We start from the raw sequence: 24,419 nt of genomic DNA, 5'->3' as shown, positions 1-24,419 counted from the left end.
CCACTCTGTCCACCTGTGACTCCACTTTCAAGGAGCTATGAACATGTACCCCATGATCTCTTTGTTCTGTAACTCTCCCCAACGCCCTACCATTAACTGAGTAAGTCCTGCCCTGGTTCAATCTACCAAAATGCATCACCTCGCATTTGTCTAAATTAAACTCCATCTGCCATTCATCAGCCCACTGGCCCAATTGATCAAGATCCCATTGTAATCCTAGATAATCTTCTTCACTGTCCACTATGCCACCAATCTTGGTGTCATCTGCAAGCTTACTAACCATGCTTCCTATATTCTCATCCAAATCATTAATATAAATGACAAATAACAGTGGATCCAGCACTGATCCCTGAGGCACACCGCTGGTCACAGGTCTCCAGTTGGAAAAACAACCCTCCACAATGGCCCCATCTTGTGTCAAGAAGCCAATTTTGTATCCATTTAGATACCTCACTCTGGATCCCGTGAGATTAGTCCTAACAACTCAACTACTTCAGCCCATCTCAGTCTTCAGCACCTCCAAGATCAATGATACAATCCATTCTTCACACCCAAACCCTCTACAATCTCTCAGACCTGTTCTCCAAAATCCTGTAACAATGCTTTATCCTGATACCTTATCTGAGGTCCTTCAATCCAGCTTCTATTGAGCTCTCAATTAGCATTGGGCAAAGTCAAAAATGACACCTTGTGACTACGAGGCGCTCAGTTTCCTCATGTCCTTCCACTTTTGCAGCAACAATCCATCCTTCTCCAAGGGTTCTCCTCAACAGTCTGCTTCCATGATGCATTCTTGTTTCTATTCATATCTAGTGTAATGATGCAATATCACCTCCAGCAATTTCTTCTCTCATAACTGCATGGTCAGCTCTGGGATATTCCATAGCTGCACTGTTTCTCCCCTCCTTTAAGCCTTATATATCTCTCACTCTTTTTTATCAAAGCACACGGTCAACTTCCACATGCAAATCAACATGCTCACACATAGACCATTCAGATGCTTTATAAATGGAGATAAATAGATGAAAGGACACCAAACTAGCAGGAATTAGGGTAAAACTGAAAACAACATCATTCATGTGGATAGTAGCAGAGAGGGGGAACTTGAAAAAGTGGTACCAAGAAAGCTAAAGGTTCTACAACTAATAGAGGCAAAAGAAGGGAGAGCAGATTCAAATTAATTTGTAGAAATGGAGGTATGGAGATATTAGTAATATAATATTATTATTATATTATGAGATATTATATTTTAGTTGGGAACCTGTCTCGGGGGCAGGGAATTCATATGGTGTTCGTGGAAGTGGAAATGACTAGGGTTGGGAAGCATTTTCCGATCAGGGCCATTGTGATCTCCTGGACTCGTTTCGATCGCCTCAGGGGGTCGGAGAGGAATTTCCCAGATTTTTCTTTTCCCCATATTGGCCCTGGGGTTTTTCACTCTGGGTTTTCGCCTCTCCCTGGAGATCACATGGTCTGGAATGGGGGCGTGGGGGTGAGTTAATAGGTTGTAATGAACAAAGCATCGTAGCTGTGAGGGACAGCTCGGTGGATAGGATATTGGTATGTAGATAGGCTGGAAAAGTGGGCGGGGATCCTGGATTCAGGATTCAATCCTGGACCGGGGAGCGGCGCGGGCTTGGAGGGCCGAAGGGCCTGTTCCTGTGCTGTATTGTTCTTTTGTTCTTTGATATTTAGAGGAAATAAATACTGAATGTGCTGGGGGACAAGGAGACAATGTCAGTAAATGGATTGTTGTAATTGTACCTTTGTTAAGATGGGATCTGGGGTGCTATATTTCGGCTGCCAGTACCAATTTTGTCTCTGCAGCCATGCACTGATCCAAAGGCTGTTGCTCCATTGGGTGGAGCCAAAATTTCCCCAATTTAATGCCAGCAACGCCCACCAACACTGACATGCTCGACTTTCCCTAAATTAGCCCAATATCTGCTAACTTATGTCCACAGGCTTTGAAACACAGGAAATAGGAGTAGGCCATTCAGCCCCTCAAGCCTGCTCCATTCAACTGGATTACGGTTGATTTTCTACCTCAATGCCATTTTCTTGCACTATCCTCTCCCTTATCTATAATATCTAGAAATTTATCCATCTGTCTTCAATATACTCAACCCTCTGGGTTAGAGATTTCTGAGTGAAGGAATTCTTCATCTCAGTCCTATATGGCCTGCCTCTTATTCTAAGACTATCTTTAGTCAGCCACATGTGCTGACCTTGAACTCCACCCACCTGAAAAGACCCTACCCCACCATGAGGGATCTAGCCAGCTGACTAACTGCATGGTCAAGGTTCACTACCCTGGGCACTCACCATCAAAACCATTGACCCAAACCTCAAAGACACTCTTATCAGTCTCCTTCCCCAGACACTCTCCCCACCCTTCCCACAGAAGCCTTCCTCCCTTGTCCAGCCTACACTCCACCCTATCACATTCCAGTCTTTGCCTGCCTCTTGTCCAGTTTTGAAGTGTTTGCTAACAGCAGTTGAGTGAAGTTATGCAAGGTCCCCAAGAAGGTTCTTTGCTGATTTCAGAAATATTCCCAATCCTCAGGCTTACTATTTTTTGTCAACTTTATAAACATATTTTTATCTCTCTCAATCTTTAATTCTCTTAAGCCATTGTTGGATCACCTTTTCTACTGGGTCTCGATGCCTCAGAGGAATGCAAAACATGTATTAATTCTTTCAAAGCCATTGCCTGTCTCCTGTCATACCCATTAATGTAGTTTCCCAATCTACGGCAATTGAGTTACTCCCTCATATTTTCTAGATTCCGCTTAAATTTATGACAATATCACTTTCAAATTTAATTCTACCGCATTATGGTCACCTATCCCTAAAGGCTCCTTTACAAAGTGATCATTAATTAGCCCTTTCTCAATGCACATAGAGCTTAACCCAAGTTGTATTTCTTTTTCCATAACTGCTGTTTGCAAAACCACTTTCTTAACTTGCTGCAGACAAAATTTTATTGTGCTTTTACATGGGAAGTTTAAGCCTATAAACATTATTCAAGTTTTATTTATGTTAAAAACCAGTGGTTAGTGATCAAATGTCACAATGCACCCTAGCTGCATATTCTCACACCCAGAAAAGAAAATCAGGCAATTTTTTTGTAAAGCGTACAAAAGAATCAGAGTATAGCTTCAGGAGATGCACTGATCAATCGTAATCAGGAGATGCATTTTACCTAACACTCTCTTTCCATATAAATTTCTAGTATAAATTTGACTCTTAGCTGCAGAAAAAAATGCCATTCCAGTGTTCCAATGACAATCCATTGACAAACATTTTGCATCAGTTTTAAATCCAAGTATGATAATTCATTAATTTGCTGTATCAATTTTAAATTCATGCCATCAAGTTTAAACCTCATATCTTTTTAATTGACCCCTGGTTTATTATCGGTGTCTGCAGAAACAGACTTTTTAAATTCTTTCATGTGATGTGAGCATTGCAGGCATGGACATCATTATCCTGAATAGGATGAGGTGGTGGTAAGCAGTCTTCTTGGACTGCTCCAATCTATCTGGTGTAGGTACACACTCTTGTAGCCACAGTATTTATATGGCTGTTCCAGTTCAGTTTCTGGTCAATGGTAGCCCCAAAATTATTGATAATGGGTTGGATTCAGCGATGATAATGCCACTGAGTGTCATGGGAAGATGGTTAGATTCTCTCCTGTTGGGCCTGGATGTTGTCTGGTACTTGTGTGGCACATATGTTATTTGTCATTTATAAGCCCAGGCCTGAAACTTATCCAGGGCTAGCTGCATTTGGCACAGACCACTTCAGTATGGGTTGCCGCAGATGTACTAAATATTGTTCAGTGAACAATTTACTTTTGGTCTTATGATTGAAGGATGGTTGTTGATGAAGCAATTGCAGATAGTTGAGTTTAGGACACTATCCTGAAGGACTCCTGCAATGATGTCCTTGGACTGAGAAGATTAACCTCCAACAATGATAGCTGCCTTCTTCTGTGCTACCTATGACTCCAGCCAGTGCAGAGTTTTCCCCCAGATTCCCACTGACTTCAATTTTATTAGGAACTCCTAATGCCACACTTGGTTAGATGCTGCAATGATGTCAAGGGCAGTCACTTTCAACTTCCTCCATGTTTAGCTCTTTTGTCCAAGGCTATAATTAAGTCAATTAATTAAGCCCAATGGCCCTGGTGAAACCCAAACTGAGCATCAGCGAGCAGGTTATTGCTGCCAAGTGCCTGATAGCACTGTCAATGACACCTTCCAGCACTTTGCTGATGATCAAGGAGGCCAATGGAGAGTAATTGGCTAAATTGGACCTGTGCTGATTATTGTGGACAGGACATACCTGGACAATTTTCCAAGTCATCGGCTAGGTGTTAGTTTTATTGCTGCACTGGAACAGCTAGGCTAGGGGCATTGCTAGTTCTGGGTCACACTGTCAGTACTACTTTTTTCATAGTCTATGCATTCAGCTGCTTCTTGATATCATGTGGAGTGAACCCGAGATTGGTTTCCGTGATGTTTGGGACTTCAGGAGGCCACAATGGATCATCCAGTCTGCATTTCTGGTTGAAGATGGTTACAAATGTTACACTCACTCTAGCATAGGCACCAGTAGACTCATTCATCTGACCATATCAGTGCTACCTTAGAGGTTGCACCTTTCAGTTTCACAATACCAGATTCAGATTCAATCATTTCATGGCCCTTATGGGGTCCCCCTTTGCTCTCCTATACCAACAAACAAAGTAGCCACCACAATGCCTTGACAACATTAATAAGTTCCATGATAGATATGGTCTATCAACACTGAAACTGCTAAGAGACCAAATTCTGCAACCCGTGGTATTTATTTCAAGTTGAAATAACTGGGAAAAAAAATACTGAAATAGGATTCTTTCAGGCAAATCCATTAATTTTGTATTTTTTTTGTTATATCTTACCTGTAGCAAATGTGTTATGAACACTGTGGAAAGAAATGGCATTGACTGGATAAATTTGTTCAAGGTTGTTTTCTTTTAATCGATGACATTTAAAAGCATATTTTTTCTTCTGCACTTCTGGGTTTGGGTCAAGGTACTCCACTGCAACACGTCCTTCAATTGAACTAAGAACATAACCCTAAAAAGCAAAAAATTCCGATCACATATCATCCAATAGTTGCACAAACTAGATTAAAAACACCTTTCCCGTATATCAACAGCTGTTGGCTCTCACGTTGTCCTAATACTTCATTAGATGCAAGGCAGGAGAATCAATTCATAATTTAGCTCTCAATTGACACTGTTCAACTGATTCTGAACATGTAGTAATATAATAAAAACAGATAAAGTCACCAGAGCTGACTGGTGGTGATTTAACCCGAGGATCACCACACCTCAGGCGAGGAGCAAGGTTGAGAAGGTGGACCTTCATGAATAACCTCAGACAGTATGGGAATTGAACCCATGCTGTCGGCGTCGGTCTGAATCACAAACCAGCTTATCAGCCAACTGAGCTAACTGGTCTCCACATATAGTAAAATAGAAACACAAATGTCAGACTGGCACAAGTAAATTGTGAGTAAGTAGAAGTGACTAGAGCACACAATATTCAACCAATAGTCCAAAGTAACATCGCCAGCTCTGTCTTACACTTGGCAAAGAGTTCTTCATATGCATTCTTGCATGCACCTGCAGATCTTCACAATCCTGTTGTAGTGCTGATTCTCTCATACAAAATACTCAAACCATGATAAAAGGATACCACTCCAGTGAAACACCTGGGCACTTTGACATTGCTTTCCACCGAGCTGGAACTCTATTACACTGGTGCAGAGTTGAAGACATTATTCAATACCTACTTCATAGTGTCTCTCTTTGCCTGGCTTCAGTGTATTCAGGAGTTAAACTGGCACTTGACTGTGCGGCAGTGGGCATCCAAAGCTGCTTTGCAGTGATTTGAAAGTACAATTTAACAACCTTGTTCAACTAAGCCATTCATTTGGTAGCTTTTCCTATCCAACAACTAATTTAGCTTTCCTACTAGTGTATTGTCAACTGTGGAAACAGCTGCAAAAATAAAGTCAACTTGACCAAGAATGATTGCCATCATATTGGCTGCCATCTGCGCAACTGAAAACGTTTCTTCACACGTCAGAGTTTTACAGCATGGAAACAGGCCCATCAGCCCAATTTGTCCATGCCATCCTTTTTTTAAACCACTATGCTAGTGTTTGGCCCATATCCCTCTATACCCATCTTACCCATGTAACTTTCTAAATGCTTTTTAAAAGACAAAATTCTACCCACCTTGACTACCACCTCTGGTAGCTTGTTCCAGACACTCACCACCCTCTGAAAAAATTGCCCCTCTGGATCCTTTTGTATCTCTCCCCTTAAATCTATGCCCTCTAGTTTTAGACTCCCCTACCTTTGGGAAAATATGTTGACTATCTACCTTTTCTATGCCCCTCGTTATTTTGTAGACTTCTAAAAGATCACCTCCAACACTCCAGGGAAAAAAGTCCCAGTCCTTATAATTCAAACCATCAAGTCCCGGTAGCATCCTAGTAAATCTTTTCTGCACTCTTTCTAGTTTAATAATATCCTTTCTATAATAGGGTGACCAGAACACAGTATTCCAAGTGTGGCCTTACCAATGTCTTGTACAACTTCAACAAGATGTCCCAACTCCTGTATTCAATAAAACCAAGCATGCTGAAAGCCTTCTTCACCACCCTGTCCATCTGTGTCTCCACTTTCAAGAAGCTATGAACCTGTACCCCTAGGTCTCTTTGCTATATAACTCTCCCAACACCCTACCATTAACCGAGTAAGTCCTACCTGGTTCGATCTACCAAAATGCATCACCTCGCATTTGTCTAAATTAAACTCCATCTGCCATTCATCAGCCCTCTGGCCCAATTGATCAAGATCCCACTGTAATCCTAGATAACCTTCTTCACTGTCCACTATGCCACCAATCTTGGTGTCTTCTGCAAAATTACTAACCATGCCTCCTAAATTCTCATCCAAATCATTAATATAAATGACAAATAACAGTGGACCCAGCACTGATCCCTGAGGCACACCGCTGGTCACAGGCCTCCAGTTGGAAAAACAACCCTCTACAACGGTCCTCTGTCTTGTGTCATCAAGCCAATTTTGTATCCAATTAGCTACCTCACCCTGGATCCTGAGAGATTTAACCTTATGCAACAAACTACCATGCAGTACCTTGTCAAAGGCCTTGCTAAAGTCCATGTAGACAACGTCGACTGCACTGCCCTCATCTACCTTCTTGGTTACCCCTTCACAAAAAACATGTCCTAATAGCATGAGGAAATTCATTTTAAAACTTTTATGCCCCATATTCTGCACTCATGAGACATGCTGGGAGTACCTCTTTCAAAAATAAGGCCCATTGCACCCTTTTTCGACCAACAAAGAGAGAAGATGGTAAGTATATCATTTGTAGAATAAGCAGCAGCAACCAGCCATACTTTGGCCAAACCTTCATTAAACCACCAGTTTTACTAGCAGGAAAGTGAAACAAACATACGATCACCATGAAAATTGAAAAAAATTGGTAGTTTTCAGTCAGAGTCAGACAATTGAGTGAAGTTGGACAATTGCAACATCACACATACAAGGGTGGAAAATTCCAAAGGGGTTTGTATCTTGGAAGAGTGTTTGTTAAAAGAAACAAGAAGAATTCTACTGCAGTTAACTTCATGAAATAGTTAAAGAAAAGCACGGACTGTGGCCTGGATTTTCCTCTTCTAATAACAAATACTGAGACATCAGGAGTGTGAAAATTTTGGCTATTTGCTCATAGCTTGCACATATTTTTACGCAATAGGACCTCAGGATGTTTTTAAAATGGGAGAGGAGGTAGGGAGTATTGAAATGCTTAATTGAAGATCTGTCGACCTGAGTAGACTCCAATTAACTACAGGGAGAGAAAACAAAATAGCCTGGCCCCGCTTCATAAAGACCGCAAGACTTCGCGTAATCCAGGCACAAACCTTCTATCCACGGGGTCTGTCCATTGGAGAGCATGGCCCCCAACCTCCCCAGTCCCACTGATGGAGTCCTTGATGGGAGGGAGGAAAACAGCAAGAAGCGTGGGAGAATGAGAAGCAGGGGGATCCAAGGACCAGAGAGAATTGCCACAGAACCTCTCATCTGTCTCTCTTTCTCCATATCCATTTCCCTCCCTCTTTCCTCTTAACACTCTGCCTCAGTATTTAAAAGTTTAACTTGTAAATAAAGTATTAAGAGTATTTAAAAGTTTTTAGGAAGTGTTTTAACAGTTTTACAATAAACTCATCCACTATTGGGCTGACGATTAGACTCAAGGGGTGCATCTTCATCTTATGACATCGAATGTAGGGGGTGGGGGGTGTTCTACCAATGTGCCAGTACTGTTTCTTCTGATGCTAGCCCTTGCTACAAGAAGCTTCATGGGGCAGTCAACTAACCAGGTAACTTAATTCCTCTGTGCATTCAGCAGCAATAATCATTTCTTTGCCGCTGATCACAAAATCTGGGTCAATTTTAAATTGTACTGTTAGGATTGCTGAATATAACACTAAGCTATATAAGGATTTTGTACAAAAGCAAAATACTGCACATTCTGAAAATATGAAATGAAAACAGAAAATAATTAAATACTTTGCAGGTCAAGCAGGATATGTGGACAGGGAGATTTCTGTATATTTGCAACTTAAATTGATCAGTTCAAATTTGGTTTCCAACACTGGTGAAGAACAGTGAATCTTTGGCAAAGATGCAAAGGACAGTCACCAGGATGAGACAAAACTTTCCATCTTTTTAAAAGTTTAAATATTAGGTTATTACTTTGATAGATTGAGGCAGAATACTTTTTCTTAAATTAGAGGGATTAAAGTTTAGTTAGATAAGTCACTGAAATGCATTTGGATACTAAAACCAAAGGAAGGATGTGGAATAGATAAGACAATGCAAGTAGATGCCTACTTGTATTTATTTTAAAATCACAGCTGTTTGGAACCAATTTCCATAAGTCATGAAGTATTGAGGTTACTAAAATCATTTAAAGTGAACTTGACAAGTTCCTGAGAGAATGCAACATTGTCAGTTAGAACATAGAACATTACAGCGCAGTACAGGCCCTTCGGCCCTCGATGTTGCGCCGACCTGTGAAACCAATCTAAAGCCCCTCTAATCTACACTATTCCAATATCATCCATATGTTTATCCAATAACCACTTGAACGCTCTCAACGTTGACGAGTCCACCACTGCTGCAGGCAGGGCATTCCACGCCCTTACTACTCTCTGAGTGAAGAACCTACCTCTAACATCTGTCCTATATCTCTCACCCCTCAATTTAAAGCTATGTCCCCTCGTGCTAGCCAACACCATCCGAGGAAAAAGGCTCTCACTATCCACCCTATCTAATCCTCTGATCATCTTGTATGCCTCTATTAAGTCACCTCTTAACCTTCTTCTAACGAAAACAACCTCAAGCCCTTCAGCCTTTCCTCATACGATTTTCCCACCATACCAGGCAACATCCTGGTAAATCTCCTCTGCACCCTTTCCAACACTTCCACATCTTTCCTATAATACGGCGACCAGAACTGTACGCAATACTCCAAATGCGGCCGCACCAGAGTTTTGTACAGTTGCAGCATGACCTCCTGGCTCCGAAACTCAATCCTTCTACCAATAAAAGCTAACACATCGTACGCCTTAACAACCCTATCAACCTGGGTGCCAACTTTCAGGGATCTATGCACATGGACACCCAGATCCCTCTGTTCATCCACATTACCAAGTATCTTACCATTAGCCCAGTACTCTGTATTCCTGTTACTTCTTCCAAAGTGAATCACCTCATACTTTTCCGCATTAAACTCCATTTGCCACCTCTCAGCCCAGCTCTGCAGCTCATCCATGTCCCTCTGTAACCTGCCACTTCCCTCCGCACTGTCTACAACTCCACCGACTTTAGTGTCATCCGCAAATTTACTAATCCATCCTTCCACGCCCTCATCCAAGTCATTAATAAAAATGACAAACAGCAGTGGCCCCAAAACAGATCCTTGCGGTACACCACTAGTAACTGAACCCCAGGATGAATATTTCCCATCAACCACCACCCTTTGTTTTCTTACAGATAGCCAATTCCTGATCCAAACCACTAAATCACGCTCAATCCCATGTGTCCGTATTTTCTGTAAAAGCTTACCATGGGGAACCTTATCAAACGCTTTGCTGAAATCCATATACACCACATCAACCGCTTTACCCTCATCCACCTCTTTGGTCACCTTCTCAAAGAACTCAATAAGGTTTGTGAGGCACGACCTACCCTTCACAAAACCGTGCTGACTATGCCTAATCAAATTATTCCTTTCTAGGTGATTATAAATCCTATCTCTTATAATCCTTTCCAATACTTTGCCCACAACAGAAGTAAGGCTCACCGGTCTATAATTACCAGGGTTGTCCCTACTCCCCTTCTTGAACAAGGGGACAACATTTGCTATCCTCCAGTCTTCTGGCACTGTTCCTATAGACAATGACGACACAAAGATCAAAGTCAAAGGCTCTGCAATCTCCTCTCTAGCCTCCCAGAGAATCCTAGGATAAATCCCATCCGGCCCAGGGGACTTATCTATTTTTACCCTTTCCAGAATTGCTAACACCTCCTCCTTATGAACATCAATACCATCCAGTCCAACAGCCTGCATCTCAGTACTCCCCTCAACAACACTGTCCCTCTCCAGTGTGAATACCAACGAAAAATATTCATTTAGTGCCTCTCCTATCTCTTCAGACTCCACGCACAACTTCCCACTCCTGTCCTTGACTGGCCCTAATCTTACCCTAGTCATTCTTTTACTCCTGACATACCTATAGAAAGCTTTAGGGTTTTCCTTGATCCTACCTGCCAAAGACTTCTCATGTCCCCTCCTGGCTCTTCTTAACTCTTTCTTTAGGTCCTTCCTGGCTAACTTGTAACTCTCAAGCGCCCTAACTGAGCCTTCACGTCTCATCTTAACATAAGTCTCCTTCTTCCTCTTCACAAGAGATTCCACCTCCTTGGTAAACCACGGTTCCCTCACACGTCTGCTTCCTCCCTGCCTGACAGGTGCATATTTATGTACCTGTTAGATGGCAAGTAATCAGTTAGCTCAGATGGCAATGTGCAATCAACAAGTTTCTTGAAGCTTCCTTGATTTCCTTCACAAAATTTATTTTGGGCTAGTCTTTATGCTTCTCAGGAAAAAAAAATTATGGGCAGTTAGACTGGTTTATCCAATTGGATGCAATAATCCAATGAATTAAAATGAATTATTTCCAACCCTTTTTCCAAGACACAAATATGTTTTTCACTATACATTGTACAATAAGTGGTGTATAATTAACCACTGAAATATAATTAAACAAATTAAATGCAATGCAGAAATTAGTACAAATATCGCCAAACATGATTAAATACCTGTTTATTTGGAAATGCTCTAATGCAGCGTGTCTGATACTTCAGGCTAGACTCTCTCCTTTGCTGTACATATCCCATGTTTCGCAAGTCCCACACCAACACACGACGGCTAGCAGTTCCCACAATTAGACGATCCCCAGACACAGAAAGAGTATACACCTTATAAAAGAAAAAAAGAAACAAACATTCACTCAAAATTTTATACATGCAAGAGCAGGCATGCAAATACCTATCTTGCAGCCTGAGTGCAATAGTCACCATGGACGACAGGAAGAAAGGCCAGGAATGGACTGACTGACCGCAGAACCCACCTATTGGGGTTACTCAGCAACTTGATAATGTGTACACCGATTTGGGGGAGCTGTCATGAAACAGACCAATTTGGGATTATTGTTTGTGATTAAACAAACATCTGTCTGTCTTTTCTTTCGATATATACAAAGTGCTCTCTCCTTTCAATAAAGTGATCTTTCTTTTTACTTTTTATATATATTATCAATTATAATTGTTTTATCATTCAATAAAACTGTTATTTTAAGACAATATTCGTCATAGTCATTCATCCCTGTTACGTTTAGGATATGCCTTTGAACCGAAGTGAAACTCAAAGGGACTCTCACGGGCTCCTTGCAGATAGACTTGCAACATCTTTCATGACCACCCGATGCCCAAAGTGCTTTACGGCCAAGTATGCTTGACGTGCCGTCACTATTGCAATGCAGAAACAACAATGTGGAAGTATGCTGTGCACAAATTAATGTAACAGTAGCAATAATTGCTGGATAATCTGTTTCTGTGACATTGATTGATGGATAAATATTGGCAAGGCCACCATGCCTGGGTGATTGGGACATGGAATCTTTTACATCCACCTGAGAGAACGGACAGTGGTTTAATATCTCATCCAAAGACAGTCATGACGTAGAAATAAATAGAATACAAGATGTGAAATTCAGCTCAGAATCAAACACAGGCTGGACATTCAGTTGATTGAACACAGCAGTAGAACGCAGAGTTCCAAGCTTGTGGATGTTAACAAAGTAAGAGTTTTAACAAAACTCTTACTATGTTCACCCCAGTCCAACGCCGGCATCTCCACATCATGATGTTAACAAAGACAGCATGCAACCTAGAAATAAGAGTAGGGTGAGCATGGAAACCTCAAGCACATTCCTGTGGATGCAGGACGAGAACCATAACAGGAATTGTGCTAGTTATGCTGCAAAAAGGATGGAAATAATGAGAACACAGATTCACAGAAGTGTGTCGGCAGAGGTTTCAGAGCACAAGGAATAAGTAAATAATGGACCTGATGGGATCAACAGCCACCTTCTGTACCCTAAATGATTAGTTCACCTTGGTTGCAATCAAGGAACAATCAGAGGTAACTTTACCAAGGGAAGGATCAATTTGAGGACAGAAGTCAGACTGAAAGGATTCAAATAGAATTTCCATCCAAAGCACGACAATATAGATAAGTGGACAGAGTAGCTAGAGAGAAACTGATCCCCCTCATAAAAGGATCAAGAACAAGAGGGTACAGATCTAAGGGGATTTGCAAAAGAAGCAAATATGATGTGGGGAAAAACCTTTTCACACAAGTGGCTCGGATCTGGAATGCACTGCCTGGTAGTGTGGTGGAGGCAGGTTCAATTGAGGCATTCAAGTGGGTATTAGACGATTACTTGAATGAAAACAATATGTAGGGGTGCTGCACTAAGCCATAATGCTCATTTGGACAGCCAGTGCAGACATAATGGGCCAAATGGCCTCCTTCTGCAATGCAGTGATTCTGTGAAGATGTGACACAAATCATCTTTTACTCAATGTCTTATGTTACTGTTTCATTTAAATTTTGAAGCAACAAAACTCAGCTGAACAAGGAACTGAATTAAGCCATCCATACAGCTACTCATAGTTGGCCACTAGTTTACCTCATGCCTTTGAACATTAGTAATGTTAGGATCCCGGATCAGAACCCCAAGGTATATTTTGAAGTCAGACTATACCCCAACAATTTTTTTTATTTTGACATATATGTGAGGGTAGGATGAGTCACTCCAGGAGTGATTCTACTGACAAATTAGGGATCTTTTACCTAAACAAGCTTTATTCGTAATGCAGTTTAAATATAGCTCAAACAAAATGAAAAGGCGTAACTGTTAATAATTGAACAATCTTTGAACATGAAAAGAACTCTAATTTTTAAACTTAGCACTATTTCAGTTCCAAGTAAGCAACAGTCTTTCCCCAGACTTAAATATCACTTTGAATACAGTTAGTAAACCCAGGCATACTTGGGTTAACAGCCTTGGAGCTTCCTGTAAGATTTTGTGGAGAGAGAACAGACTTGTGTCTTTAAACAGCTTCAGTTAGCAACTATCTCTAAAATGAAACAGAAACTGTTCCCTTGCTACAAAGTAGTTCCTCCCAATAACCATTACCACACGACCTGGTATACTCAAACTCACCTTCCATTACTTTAATCAAAAAGTAATGGAAGGTGAGCCAGAGATCCTCTCTATTTATAAGCTTCTGTTAAATGAGTAATTATCCTGCTTTTTCAGGATCTGAGTTGCATTCCTTCCAGACATACTGACTCACTGTAGAAAAAAACTAATTAAAACATTCTACAGAAATATAAAATACATCAATAGAACAGTATCATCATAGTAAACAAACCTCAAGATTTCTGAAATTCCTCTTTACTTGAAAGATGAAAATCAACCAAAATAACAGACGAAAAATCAATGGGAATGGCATAGAGCAGCTTGTGGCTCTATCTCCAACCCATCCATTGAAACGAAGATATCTTTCTCTGACTCATTGTCGGAAAGTTGCCCAAGAAATTTGATGATAAACACATTTCCCACCATCACTGTCGTCAACCCCAAGGATCAAAAGTACAAAGCTGACGGCAGTCCCTAGGGCACTGGCATCAAACTAGTCCCCAAAACAATGGAGAGACAGAACCCTGTAATAAGCTCCTCTGCATCTTGAGACCCAATATTAAGGATTTACTCAGGTCATAATGAGACTTTTCAGACTTCTCCTTGAACAGCTCCCACTCCTCCTTTTGGCGTTGCCCGCTTCAGATGTCCCATGAAGCTGCCACTACCAGAATCCAACTTGGAGGCAAAAATCCCACCGTGCCGGGATACAAAAAGCACCAACATAGGAAAAAAAAAAGAGGGTTAAGATCACAGCAGGGTGGACCCCATACAGACCGTCTCCAGCAAAACTGCCCTGCATCCTGACTTGGAAGTGGACAAATTGTGAAACAATTACTTTGCCCAAAAGTAGCTGGAAAGCAGGTTTTGCTAAGAACTTCAGATGATTTTCAAGTACCAATGTCAGAATGCCAAATCAAATGTCAGATAGAAAGTTTTAGATTACGTATTCAAAGAAATTTGAAGGATGGATGTTTTAAACTACTGCAGAAGTAATTGAAACTCCCATCTGGAAACCAATGAAAGTCTATCTGGAATTCACTACCTCAGTAGGCTGTGGATGCTTGGGCATCAAGTATATTTAAGGCAGAGATTGATAGATCTTTGAATATTAAGGGAATGGTGCAGGAAGATGGAGTTGAGATCGATCAGCCACATTCATATGGAATGCTGGAGCAGGCTCGAAAAGATCTGCACTTGTTCTCATTATATTCCTAAATAGCCTGCCAAAACAGGACAGCAAGAGATAATCTCCCAATAAAAGACCAAATAGCTTCAACATTTTCTTTTAAAACTAACCATTTTCAAAAATGTTAGCTAGCCTGCAATGTGAATGGCATCTATGAGAAGGAACTGACTGCAAAAAAAAAATTCAGTGCACAATGCAATTGACCCAATCAAGATTATCCACTACTGAATGTAGAAGATTGCTCCAACAGTCATAATTTTCAATAAATTAAATCTGAAATTTATTATGGTCAATTGTTGAGGAGGTTCCCTCTGAACAGTCGTTCATTCAAACTCAGGCATGTCTTGGCATCCAAGAAAACAGTACAGTGAAACAATCGTGAGCACATTTAGCCAAAGTGATTCTCATTCTCAACAAGCAGACAAACTCGAGGATATCAGCTCCTTTATCTACCTTCAGTTCTTCCTCTTTCCAGTTATTTATCAAGTACCAAGAGCGTATCTATCCCTATTAATTATCTATGATGGGTAACCTGTAATCATTCAGCCATGGCAATGCAATGCTAAAACCCAGTCAACTGCTTTCAACTTGTCCTCAATACTTATTCATTGCTTGCTTCTGTTCGAATTGTGAAGCCTGGAATTTGGAAAAGATCAGTTTTTATGAAATCATATCAGTGGATAAATCCTAATCAGTTCACACAGTACAGTAGCAGCAACTTGTGACATTCAGGAATGAGGCAAGCTTTATTTGTGGCTGCAGATAAAACTTTTGAGCAAGTTGCTGAGATCAACAAATCCTGATTTGTTTAAAATTAGTCCAACTTTGAGGCAAAAACATTATAAAGAGCCACTTCTAAAATTTCACACCCACAAAATGTGGATATGCTAGAGAATAATAAATAGCATGCAAATAGGACTGAACTGTTCAGAATTTAAGAGTCAATTGACATATCCTATATGTCCATATGCAGGTGGTCCATATGACTGTACATAACACACTAATTACCTCGATCGGGGTGTTTTACACCAACCCTAACTAAATGCATTAAGATGATTCATAAAACAACCCGTCAACATTGCGTGAAAAATTACCATTTAATTGAGAAGCGTATTATTCTCAAAGCCATGGAGAGTAAAGTATTATGAAGTAAAGGGCACCATTGTGCACATTTAAATTAAGCTCTTTATTAAGAACTAATATCATATAATCATTCATTACTGTGGAGAGACAGACAGACAGACAAAAATGAAAAAAAAAACCTTACAAAAACAATTTAAAAAGGTGAAGGCCCCCAGAAACAAGATTCAACATTCCTATGGAAGTCTAAGCTGCACTGGCTTTTGTATTCTCTGCAGCATTAACCGCACTGTGTCAAAAAAAGTAATCAGATTCATAAAGAGGGAGAACGTTCAAAGAAAACTACACACAAAAGTGCTGAACCCACTGGCACACAATGAAACAAAAAAGTGCAGATCAACCATTTTAAGTTGGGAACCCCACCATCTGCAAGTTCCCTCCAAGCTGCACACCATCCTGACTTAGAATTACATCACCATTCTTTCATAAATTGCTGAATCAAAATCCCAGAACTCCCTTCCTAAGAGCATTGTGTGCACCTACACCACACGGGACCACAGCAGTTCAAGGTGTCAGCTCACCACTACCTACTCAAGGAAAATTAGGGATGGCCTAGCCAGCAATGCCCACATCCCATGAACAAATAAAGTACTGAATGCCTTTTGGAATGAAACATTTGTTAACTGCCAAAAATGAAATTCTGTTGTACCAATTTACAGAAAAATGTCAAAATAGTTATTTGACAAGTTGAGATATTGGATGGAAGCATTGCTGAAGACAAAGACCCAGATTTTGTGGTCAGCAGCAAGAAAAGGCGCTGCTTGCAGACTTCAAAGAAAGCCTCAGAGACCTTGCAGATTGCAATGTTGTTTAATGGGGATCCCCAGTGCTGATCTGCAGTGATTTTATCAAACTATGCAAACAGCAAATCACATTCAAGAATTCTCAGACAGCCTGCCAGGAAATGAAAAGCACTAACCAGCACATCACTTTTAAAAACAGCAAAATAAAGATTGAAACATATGCATGGGGCTAAAGTAGAAGTTGAAACATCATTAACAAACTTGAATTTTTATTATTTAAAAAATTAATGAATCATAATGGAAATTCTTAACAGCATCCCACAAATATAACATTATTTTTCCGTGGTCAAATGCTGTCCTTTAGAAATACTGGTTGTCAGGTACTTTCTGCACTGCAAGTTGTGATCTTCTTAACTCCTAAGCACTCATAAATCAAACAGCAGAGCTGATGGGTCATGCAGATTCTGCCAGTCTACTCTTGTGCACACATTCATCAGGAGAAGTATTACTCACTCAGATAAAAAACCTGATGCCATAATGAACCCCAGTGAACCAATAAACAGCTCCATCGACAATGCCTGTCTGTTCCACTCCATTCTGTCACAGATTCATCACTAGCTCTTGGAAGCTAACATGCTATAAATCATACTCGCATTCACCACAACCTATTTTCTTTAAACTAAGACCTTACTAAAAATTAGGCTAAGAGTAATGGGGTGGCTTCACGGCCACTTAGTAGATAATGCAGTAGATAATACAGTAATAATAGGGTGCTTAACGGTGAGACTTTAACTACCCAAGATATACCTATATTACCATATAAGCCTTATATCTACAAGATTTGAACCTCACCTATATACTACAACTTGGCAAATCAAATGTTAAAATTACTTGGTCAAAATCAAAGACCATGAAAGTGCAAATCTATGTTTTTGCTCCACTGATAACATCTTCATATTTTTCACAATATCAAACTCCATTAAAAAAAATTCTACCCAGATGTGGAATATAATTTAGCGACACATGCTCAGCTGCCTGGAAGTACACAATCTACTTAAAAATGACAGTGGGCTGAAGTTGAGCTTCTCCTTGCCCCACAAAGCAACAAAGATTTTCAACAATTCATTAAAATGGCTATCAAAAGCAAGTATACTTTAATATTTTAGCACAATACCTTTCTTTAGCATTCAGGGTCTTGCACCAACATCAACTTAAAGATGCTGACCACGTTGCTATGTATTTCCAGTTTTTCTGTCTTTATTTCAAATTGCCAGCATTTTTCCCTTGTTCACAAAATTATCTAGCCCAAGTAGACAGAATTTTCTTACTAGAATTCGGTAAATAACTCTGGAAAAATATAACTGTCTAAACATATATACAGGTACATTTAATTATACTCCAGTGTTCTTTGTCTGATATAGACTTATGGGTTTTCAACATAGCAAAACAGAATGCCAACATCACTTTACATCGGAACAAGATTTGGACAATTTTGCCTCTCTAGCCAGTTCCACCATTCAAATAGATTGATTTGCTTTGTAGACAAGGGTTATAGGAGGTAGACAGGAAGGTAGAGCTGAGGCCATAAACAGATCAGCCATGATCTTATCATATGGTACAGCAGGTTCAAGAGGTTGAATGGTCTCCTCTTGTGCCTACTTTGTATTGTGTTCGGGGTAGAGAAATTATTTGAAAACATTTGGAGGGACAGAATTAATCTCTGCTTGGAGAGGCAAGGAGTAATCAAAGAGAGTCAGCATGGCTTTGTCAGGGGGAGATCATGTCTAACAAATTTGATTACATTTTTCGAGGAGATGACTAGGTGTGTAGATGAGGGCAGTGCAGTTGATGTAGTCTACATCAACTGCAGCAAAGCTTTTGACAAGGTCCCATATGGGAGACTGATCAAGATGATAAGAGCCCATGAGATACAGGGAAATTTGGATCCAAAATTGGCATAGTGGCAGGAGGCAGAGGGTGATGGTCAACGGTTGTTTTTGTGACTGGCAGTCTGTGTCCAGTGATGCATCACCGGGATTGGTGTTGGACAGCTTGCTGTTTGCAGTGTACATTAATGATCTAGACGTGCAAGTAGAAGGCATAATCAGTAAGTTTGCAGATGACATGAAAGCTGGTGCCGTGATAAACAGTGGGGAAGAAAGCCTCAGATTACAGGACGATATAGATGGGCTGATCAGATGGACAGAATAGTGGCAAATCAAATTACCGCTGAAAATTGCTGCCAACGAGCCAAGGGAATATACAATGAATGGTGGGACGGTAGCACATGGGATACTTGCCACTGTTAGTTGAGACATAGAATATAAGAGCAGGGAGGTTATGATGGACCTGTATAATACACTTATTAAGCCATAGCTGGAGTAGTATGTGCAACTCTGGTCACCACACTATTGGAAGGATGTGGCTGCACAGGAAATTCACCAGAAAGTTGCTTGGGCTGGAATGTTTCACAGCACGGCTGATGTTAAATGCAAGGATATTCTAAATCCCAGAAGAACTGTATTTTGCAATTCACAATCTCGTATATAAATCCCTCCAAAGTTGCAAGATTGTCCAGTTCTCTACAATCATGTTGTATTATTGCCATAAATGCATTCTTCCTCTTGGCCCTGCTGCCCTTCAGCACAAGGTACACTGTACCCTCACTGACAAGAGCCTTCAGATTTCTTATCTCTGCATTCTAGAAGCATTTCATTCATAAAATGCGTAAACGTACAGTAGGAAACAGTTAAAATTTGACAAAGTGGAATACAGGACAAATTGTCAATATTTTGAGGAGCTTCACTATACTGAAAATATAACATATAATGGCAAAAGTACATTTCACTTCAAAACATTCTCTAATGCATACAGCCTGAAGGTTTTTACAAGGTTTCCAAGTCACTTGGTATAGTATGCAAGAGTGGCCTTTCCCCATTGAAGCTTTGGTTGTCTCCACCTTCAGTGTGTCCCTCAGCATGTGATCCTGGAATGTGCCAACCTACAAGACTAGGTCCCTGACAGCTATTTACGCTACACATCAAGTTTTGGATTGAGCAAAGAGCTTCTTTCACTAAGTTGATCATCCTCCAACAGCAGCTTACGTGCATCTGTGTATACCCCTAGGAACAGCCTTTAGAGCTGTTTGGGATGAATCTTAATAAAATCCAATACAGTAGTGAGACCCTAAGTGTGCAGGAAGAATCTGACAGAAAGGGTCCTCCCCACCACCAGCCAAGCCACTTTTGTGTGCTCGTTTGAAAGTTCTGCTGTTGAAGCATTCTGCCAAATGATTTTGAGAGTGCTGAGGGAACCATCTGACCAGGATATGCTTTCTCCTATTCATGTAGAGCCTTGAGGATGCTAATGTGGGGGCCACTAACTGATGGGCGTGTGTTCAAAGGCATTTTTCTGCACAAACTTTCCATGAGGCAGGTGATACAGCACGTGCAACCGAATAGGGCGTTCTGCAGCAATGTGGTCAACCCCATCTTTCGCAACAATCCCTCCAACTAGCTGCATCTCTCTTCCACAAATTTGTCTTTTCTCATCCTTCAGTCACCTCCCACAATTTGTTCCTCATGTCACATTCTTGCTGAATGTCTGACCCCATTTCAAGAAGCACTTTTGGGACCTCATTTCATTAGAGTTGCTGCATAAATGAAAAAGCGGTTCCCAGAACAAATAAAGTTGTGTAGTCGGATTTAATTCAAGGTATTGCTTTGGGATGCTGAACATAGGATTTGGGTGCAGGAGTTGACCATTCAGCCCTTTGAGCCTACTCCGCCATTCAATATGATCAAGGCTGAACCTCTATCTCAATGCCATAGAGGCGGGAACCTTTACAACATTTAAGCATTTAGATGCGTACTTAAAACACCATAGTGTACAAGGCTATGTACCAAGTGCTGGAAAAAGTGTTTAGACTAGATAGGTGCTTGATGGCTGGCGCAGACACAAGGGGCCAAAGGGCGTCTTTGTGTGCTGCAAAACTCTATGACTATGTTACAGCATCTACCTACCTTGCTTTCATAACCCTCATACCCTTGCCTTATGAATATTATCAATCTTGATTTTGGAAGCCTCAACAATTTTCTGGGGAGGAAAGAGATTCATGATTTCCATCTTTCTGCCATCATTTAATCAACTGAAAACATCTCAATTACATCACCCTTCATCTTCCCTATTCAAGGGATTACAAGCCCAATGATCATGAGTGACATATAATAGTTGGTAATTATCCAATCTACCTTATACTTAGAAAGATAGGCCTTTTAAATAGCTAACATTGTGAATAATGCTAATAGCTTTTACAAAAATATACTGTAACTGTCCATTTATTAGTCAATTTTTGAGCATTAATTCATAAACAATATGAATGCATACCCTTTCTGGCTGTGCAAACGTTCCAGCATTGCAAGGTGTTCTAGGATCCCATAGCTTGACTGTTTGATCCCAACTTCCCGTAACCATTACATTCACTTCCGGACAGTATTCAACACAACGAATTGAAGCATCGTGCGAACCCACAATAGATTCTATAAAAAAGATCAAATTAACTGAATTGTGCCTTACATCAAGGAAAAACTGGCAGTTTATTTTGTTATTGTTTTATTAGTGTCACAAGTAAGCTTACATTAACACTGCAATAAAGTTACTGTGAAAATCCCCGAGTCTCCACACTCCGGCACCTGTTCGGATACATCGAGGGAGAATTTAGCATGGCCAATGCACCAAACCAGCACGTCTTTTAGACTGTGGGAATAAACTCATGCAGACATGGGGAGAACATGCAGACTCCACAAAGACAGTGACTCAAGCCGGGAATCGAACCAGAGTCCCTGGCACTATGAGGCAGCAGTGCTAACCACTGTGCCACCACCAGTTTATTCCCTATAGGAGCAAAGTGTGATTTCTTTATTGTAGTACAACTGCCAGCTGCAATGCCCTTGGGATACACCCTTTCAAAGAGTGGGCAAGTCAAAGGTATGGTGCCTATGCTTTCCAGCTCAGGCCACATAGATGCATATCATGGAGTCTCGAAGGCCAGAAAGGTCTAAACTTTCATCTTTCAAAGTTGCTGGATACGGATATGCTCATTCATAATTTATGTAGCCATTCAACTGAACTAACAAAAACCATCCCCATGACTCAAAGCTTACATTAAATGGACCAAAAGAGCAAGTAAGAATTGGGGGAGTAAATATAATGAAATCACTTGGGCTTTGAAGTTGCAAATTGGAACGTTTCTGGTTAGCACTTTTTGCTTTAAGTACTCCTCCATTTTTATTTAAATTAGAAAATAACCTGATGTGATCTTTAATTACTGAATTTATTCAAAACAATGAACTTTACTGTCCCTAAGCCACTTCAGTATCAATAATGGGAGTGCATGCAGTGTAAACCAGGGGCAGTAGTTAGAAACCAATCCAAGAGTCATTCTAGGACTATCTTCCTCCAAGGTACAACCCTCAGACCAGAATGAAGTCATAAGACACCCCACCACACCCAAGTGATTGTAATGCAACCTGTCTTCAACATACACCAGAGCTTGCGCCTCAAGAGTCAGATGTGATTGGTTCACCCTTTAATTTACTGTTCCTTCACCATAACCTGAAAAGGTTTCCCACTTTATCACCCCGATGTAGTAATTCAATCAACATAGAAGACATTCAGGAAACTTTCCCATTAGATTAAAATTTAGGGCTTTAATCTCAATTTTGAAGATAGTTTTAAAATCAGTGAAGTTAGGTATATTTGTGTATCATCATAGGTTTTCCTGAATCTTTCAATACAAAAATCTTCCATTACAAGCTCAAAGATTCCTAAATGAACGAGTTGCACTTCTAAAATGCAGCTGGAAGCAGAGGTTACCAATCAAATTCTAAATCAAAGACAAGAGGGAATGGCAAAGGGGTTTAAAATTATGAAAGAGCCAGATCAAGATTAAGAAGTCTACAACAATGGGACATGGATGAGTAAATGCAAGATGTTGAGGACAAAGAGAACATTTTATATAGAGGTTGTGAGACTGTGCAGTATACAGTTTGTTATTAAAGCTGCGACAATGTCAACATTGGTTGCAGGAAAGAGGAACAAAGGAATACAGGAAAAGAATAGACATCACAGATTAGGACTATTGCTCACACATAAGATAAACATCAGCACAGACTGCTTAAGTCAAATAGAAATTAGAACATAACATTAGGCTATGTTAAAAAGAAACAACAGGAGATGGGCTTTCAGTTTTGTTAAGTTTAATATACTCTGTCAGATTGGTAGATCACAAACATTCAAAGCTCAAACAACCAATGCAATGAAATAATTTCCATGAGCTAAAGGTATCTTCACAAACTTGGGAGCATAATTTAGCTTATATAAAAATATAAGAACATCATTAAACTCCTTACACAGCATGTTTAACATAAGCATTTCTCACCCTGGTCTGTGTTTAAATCACGCATTTTCAGTGAAAGGTCCAGTCCGCCACTCCATGAATGAGTCGGGTCCTATTAATAGGGACAAGTGGACAATTAAACACTGTTAATACACAGCTTACTTTGGACCAATATTTGTTTTATCAAAGTACCAATATTTACAATGAAGTAGCAACATCTGTGCTTCTCCTCAAGTATGCCTCAAAAGAAATAATCCTCATCAAAACAATATAACATGATGGAATAGCTATCAGCTATCACATTCCATAAAAAAATACACGGAAAATCTGCACTTCATCTTTCAAAATGTAAACTTTGGATAGCTCATTCATAACTCATTAAAATAATTAATAACTGCAAAATAATTGACCAAGAAAAACATAGGATTCTCAGATTCTTGAAATCATGTGTCAAGTGATGGTGTTTCACTGTTTGCTCCACATATTAATAAAAGCTATATGATCTGCAACAAGGCACATTTTAGGGTCACACTGAAATAAGCTGGAGATGCACTACTGCAGCCCGGAGATTCAGTTAATTTCTTATGGAAATTAATGTTCTAAAATAGACTTTGCAGCCCAGCCAACAGAGAAATAATGGGGTGAAGGAAAAATAAAATTAAGTGCAAACCTGTGATATACTATTGCATACAGCAGCTTCAACTAACCTATTCCATGCCAAGGTAAATGCTGAGATCCAGGGCATAAGGTCTTAGAATAAGGGGAAAAGGAGTAATTGTTTACTCAAACAGCTGTGAATTTTTGGAATTCTCTAGAGACTGGTGGAAGCTCAGTTAAGTACATTCAAGATGTGGAGATACCGGCGTTGGACTGGGGTGGGCACAGTGAGATGTCTCACAACATTCCAACCATTATCTTGCATTTGCGTATCTGTCTATGTACGTCTTTTTTGTGAACCCAACTCTCCACTCACCTGAGGAAGGAACAGCGCTCCGAAAGCTCGTGATTCCAAATACATTCA

At 40.3% G+C, this 24,419-nt stretch overlaps 1 protein-coding gene across 2 annotated transcripts in view; it reads right to left on the bottom strand.

Annotated features, from left to right (window-relative positions):
• The window catches only part of bub3 (BUB3 mitotic checkpoint protein), a 38,388-nt gene that overhangs the window by 5,603 nt on the left and 8,366 nt on the right, over positions 1-24,419 (bottom strand). For both annotated transcript variants that reach the window (XM_078223377.1, XM_078223378.1), the window contains exons 3-6: positions 23,441-23,510; positions 21,388-21,539; positions 11,480-11,638; positions 4,949-5,126 (exon numbers count right to left, since the gene is read on the bottom strand). In XM_078223377.1, coding sequence (XP_078079503.1) covers positions 4,949-5,126; positions 11,480-11,638; positions 21,388-21,539; positions 23,441-23,510 — 559 coding nt within the window. The remainder of the gene's footprint in view (positions 1-4,948; positions 5,127-11,479; positions 11,639-21,387; positions 21,540-23,440; positions 23,511-24,419) is intronic.

Source organism: Mustelus asterias, chromosome 11 (assembly GCF_964213995.1).
Source record: "Mustelus asterias chromosome 11, sMusAst1.hap1.1, whole genome shotgun sequence".
Classification (NCBI taxonomy): Eukaryota; Metazoa; Chordata; class Chondrichthyes; order Carcharhiniformes; family Triakidae; genus Mustelus; species Mustelus asterias.
This window is presented reverse-complemented; position numbering and strand designations above follow the sequence as displayed.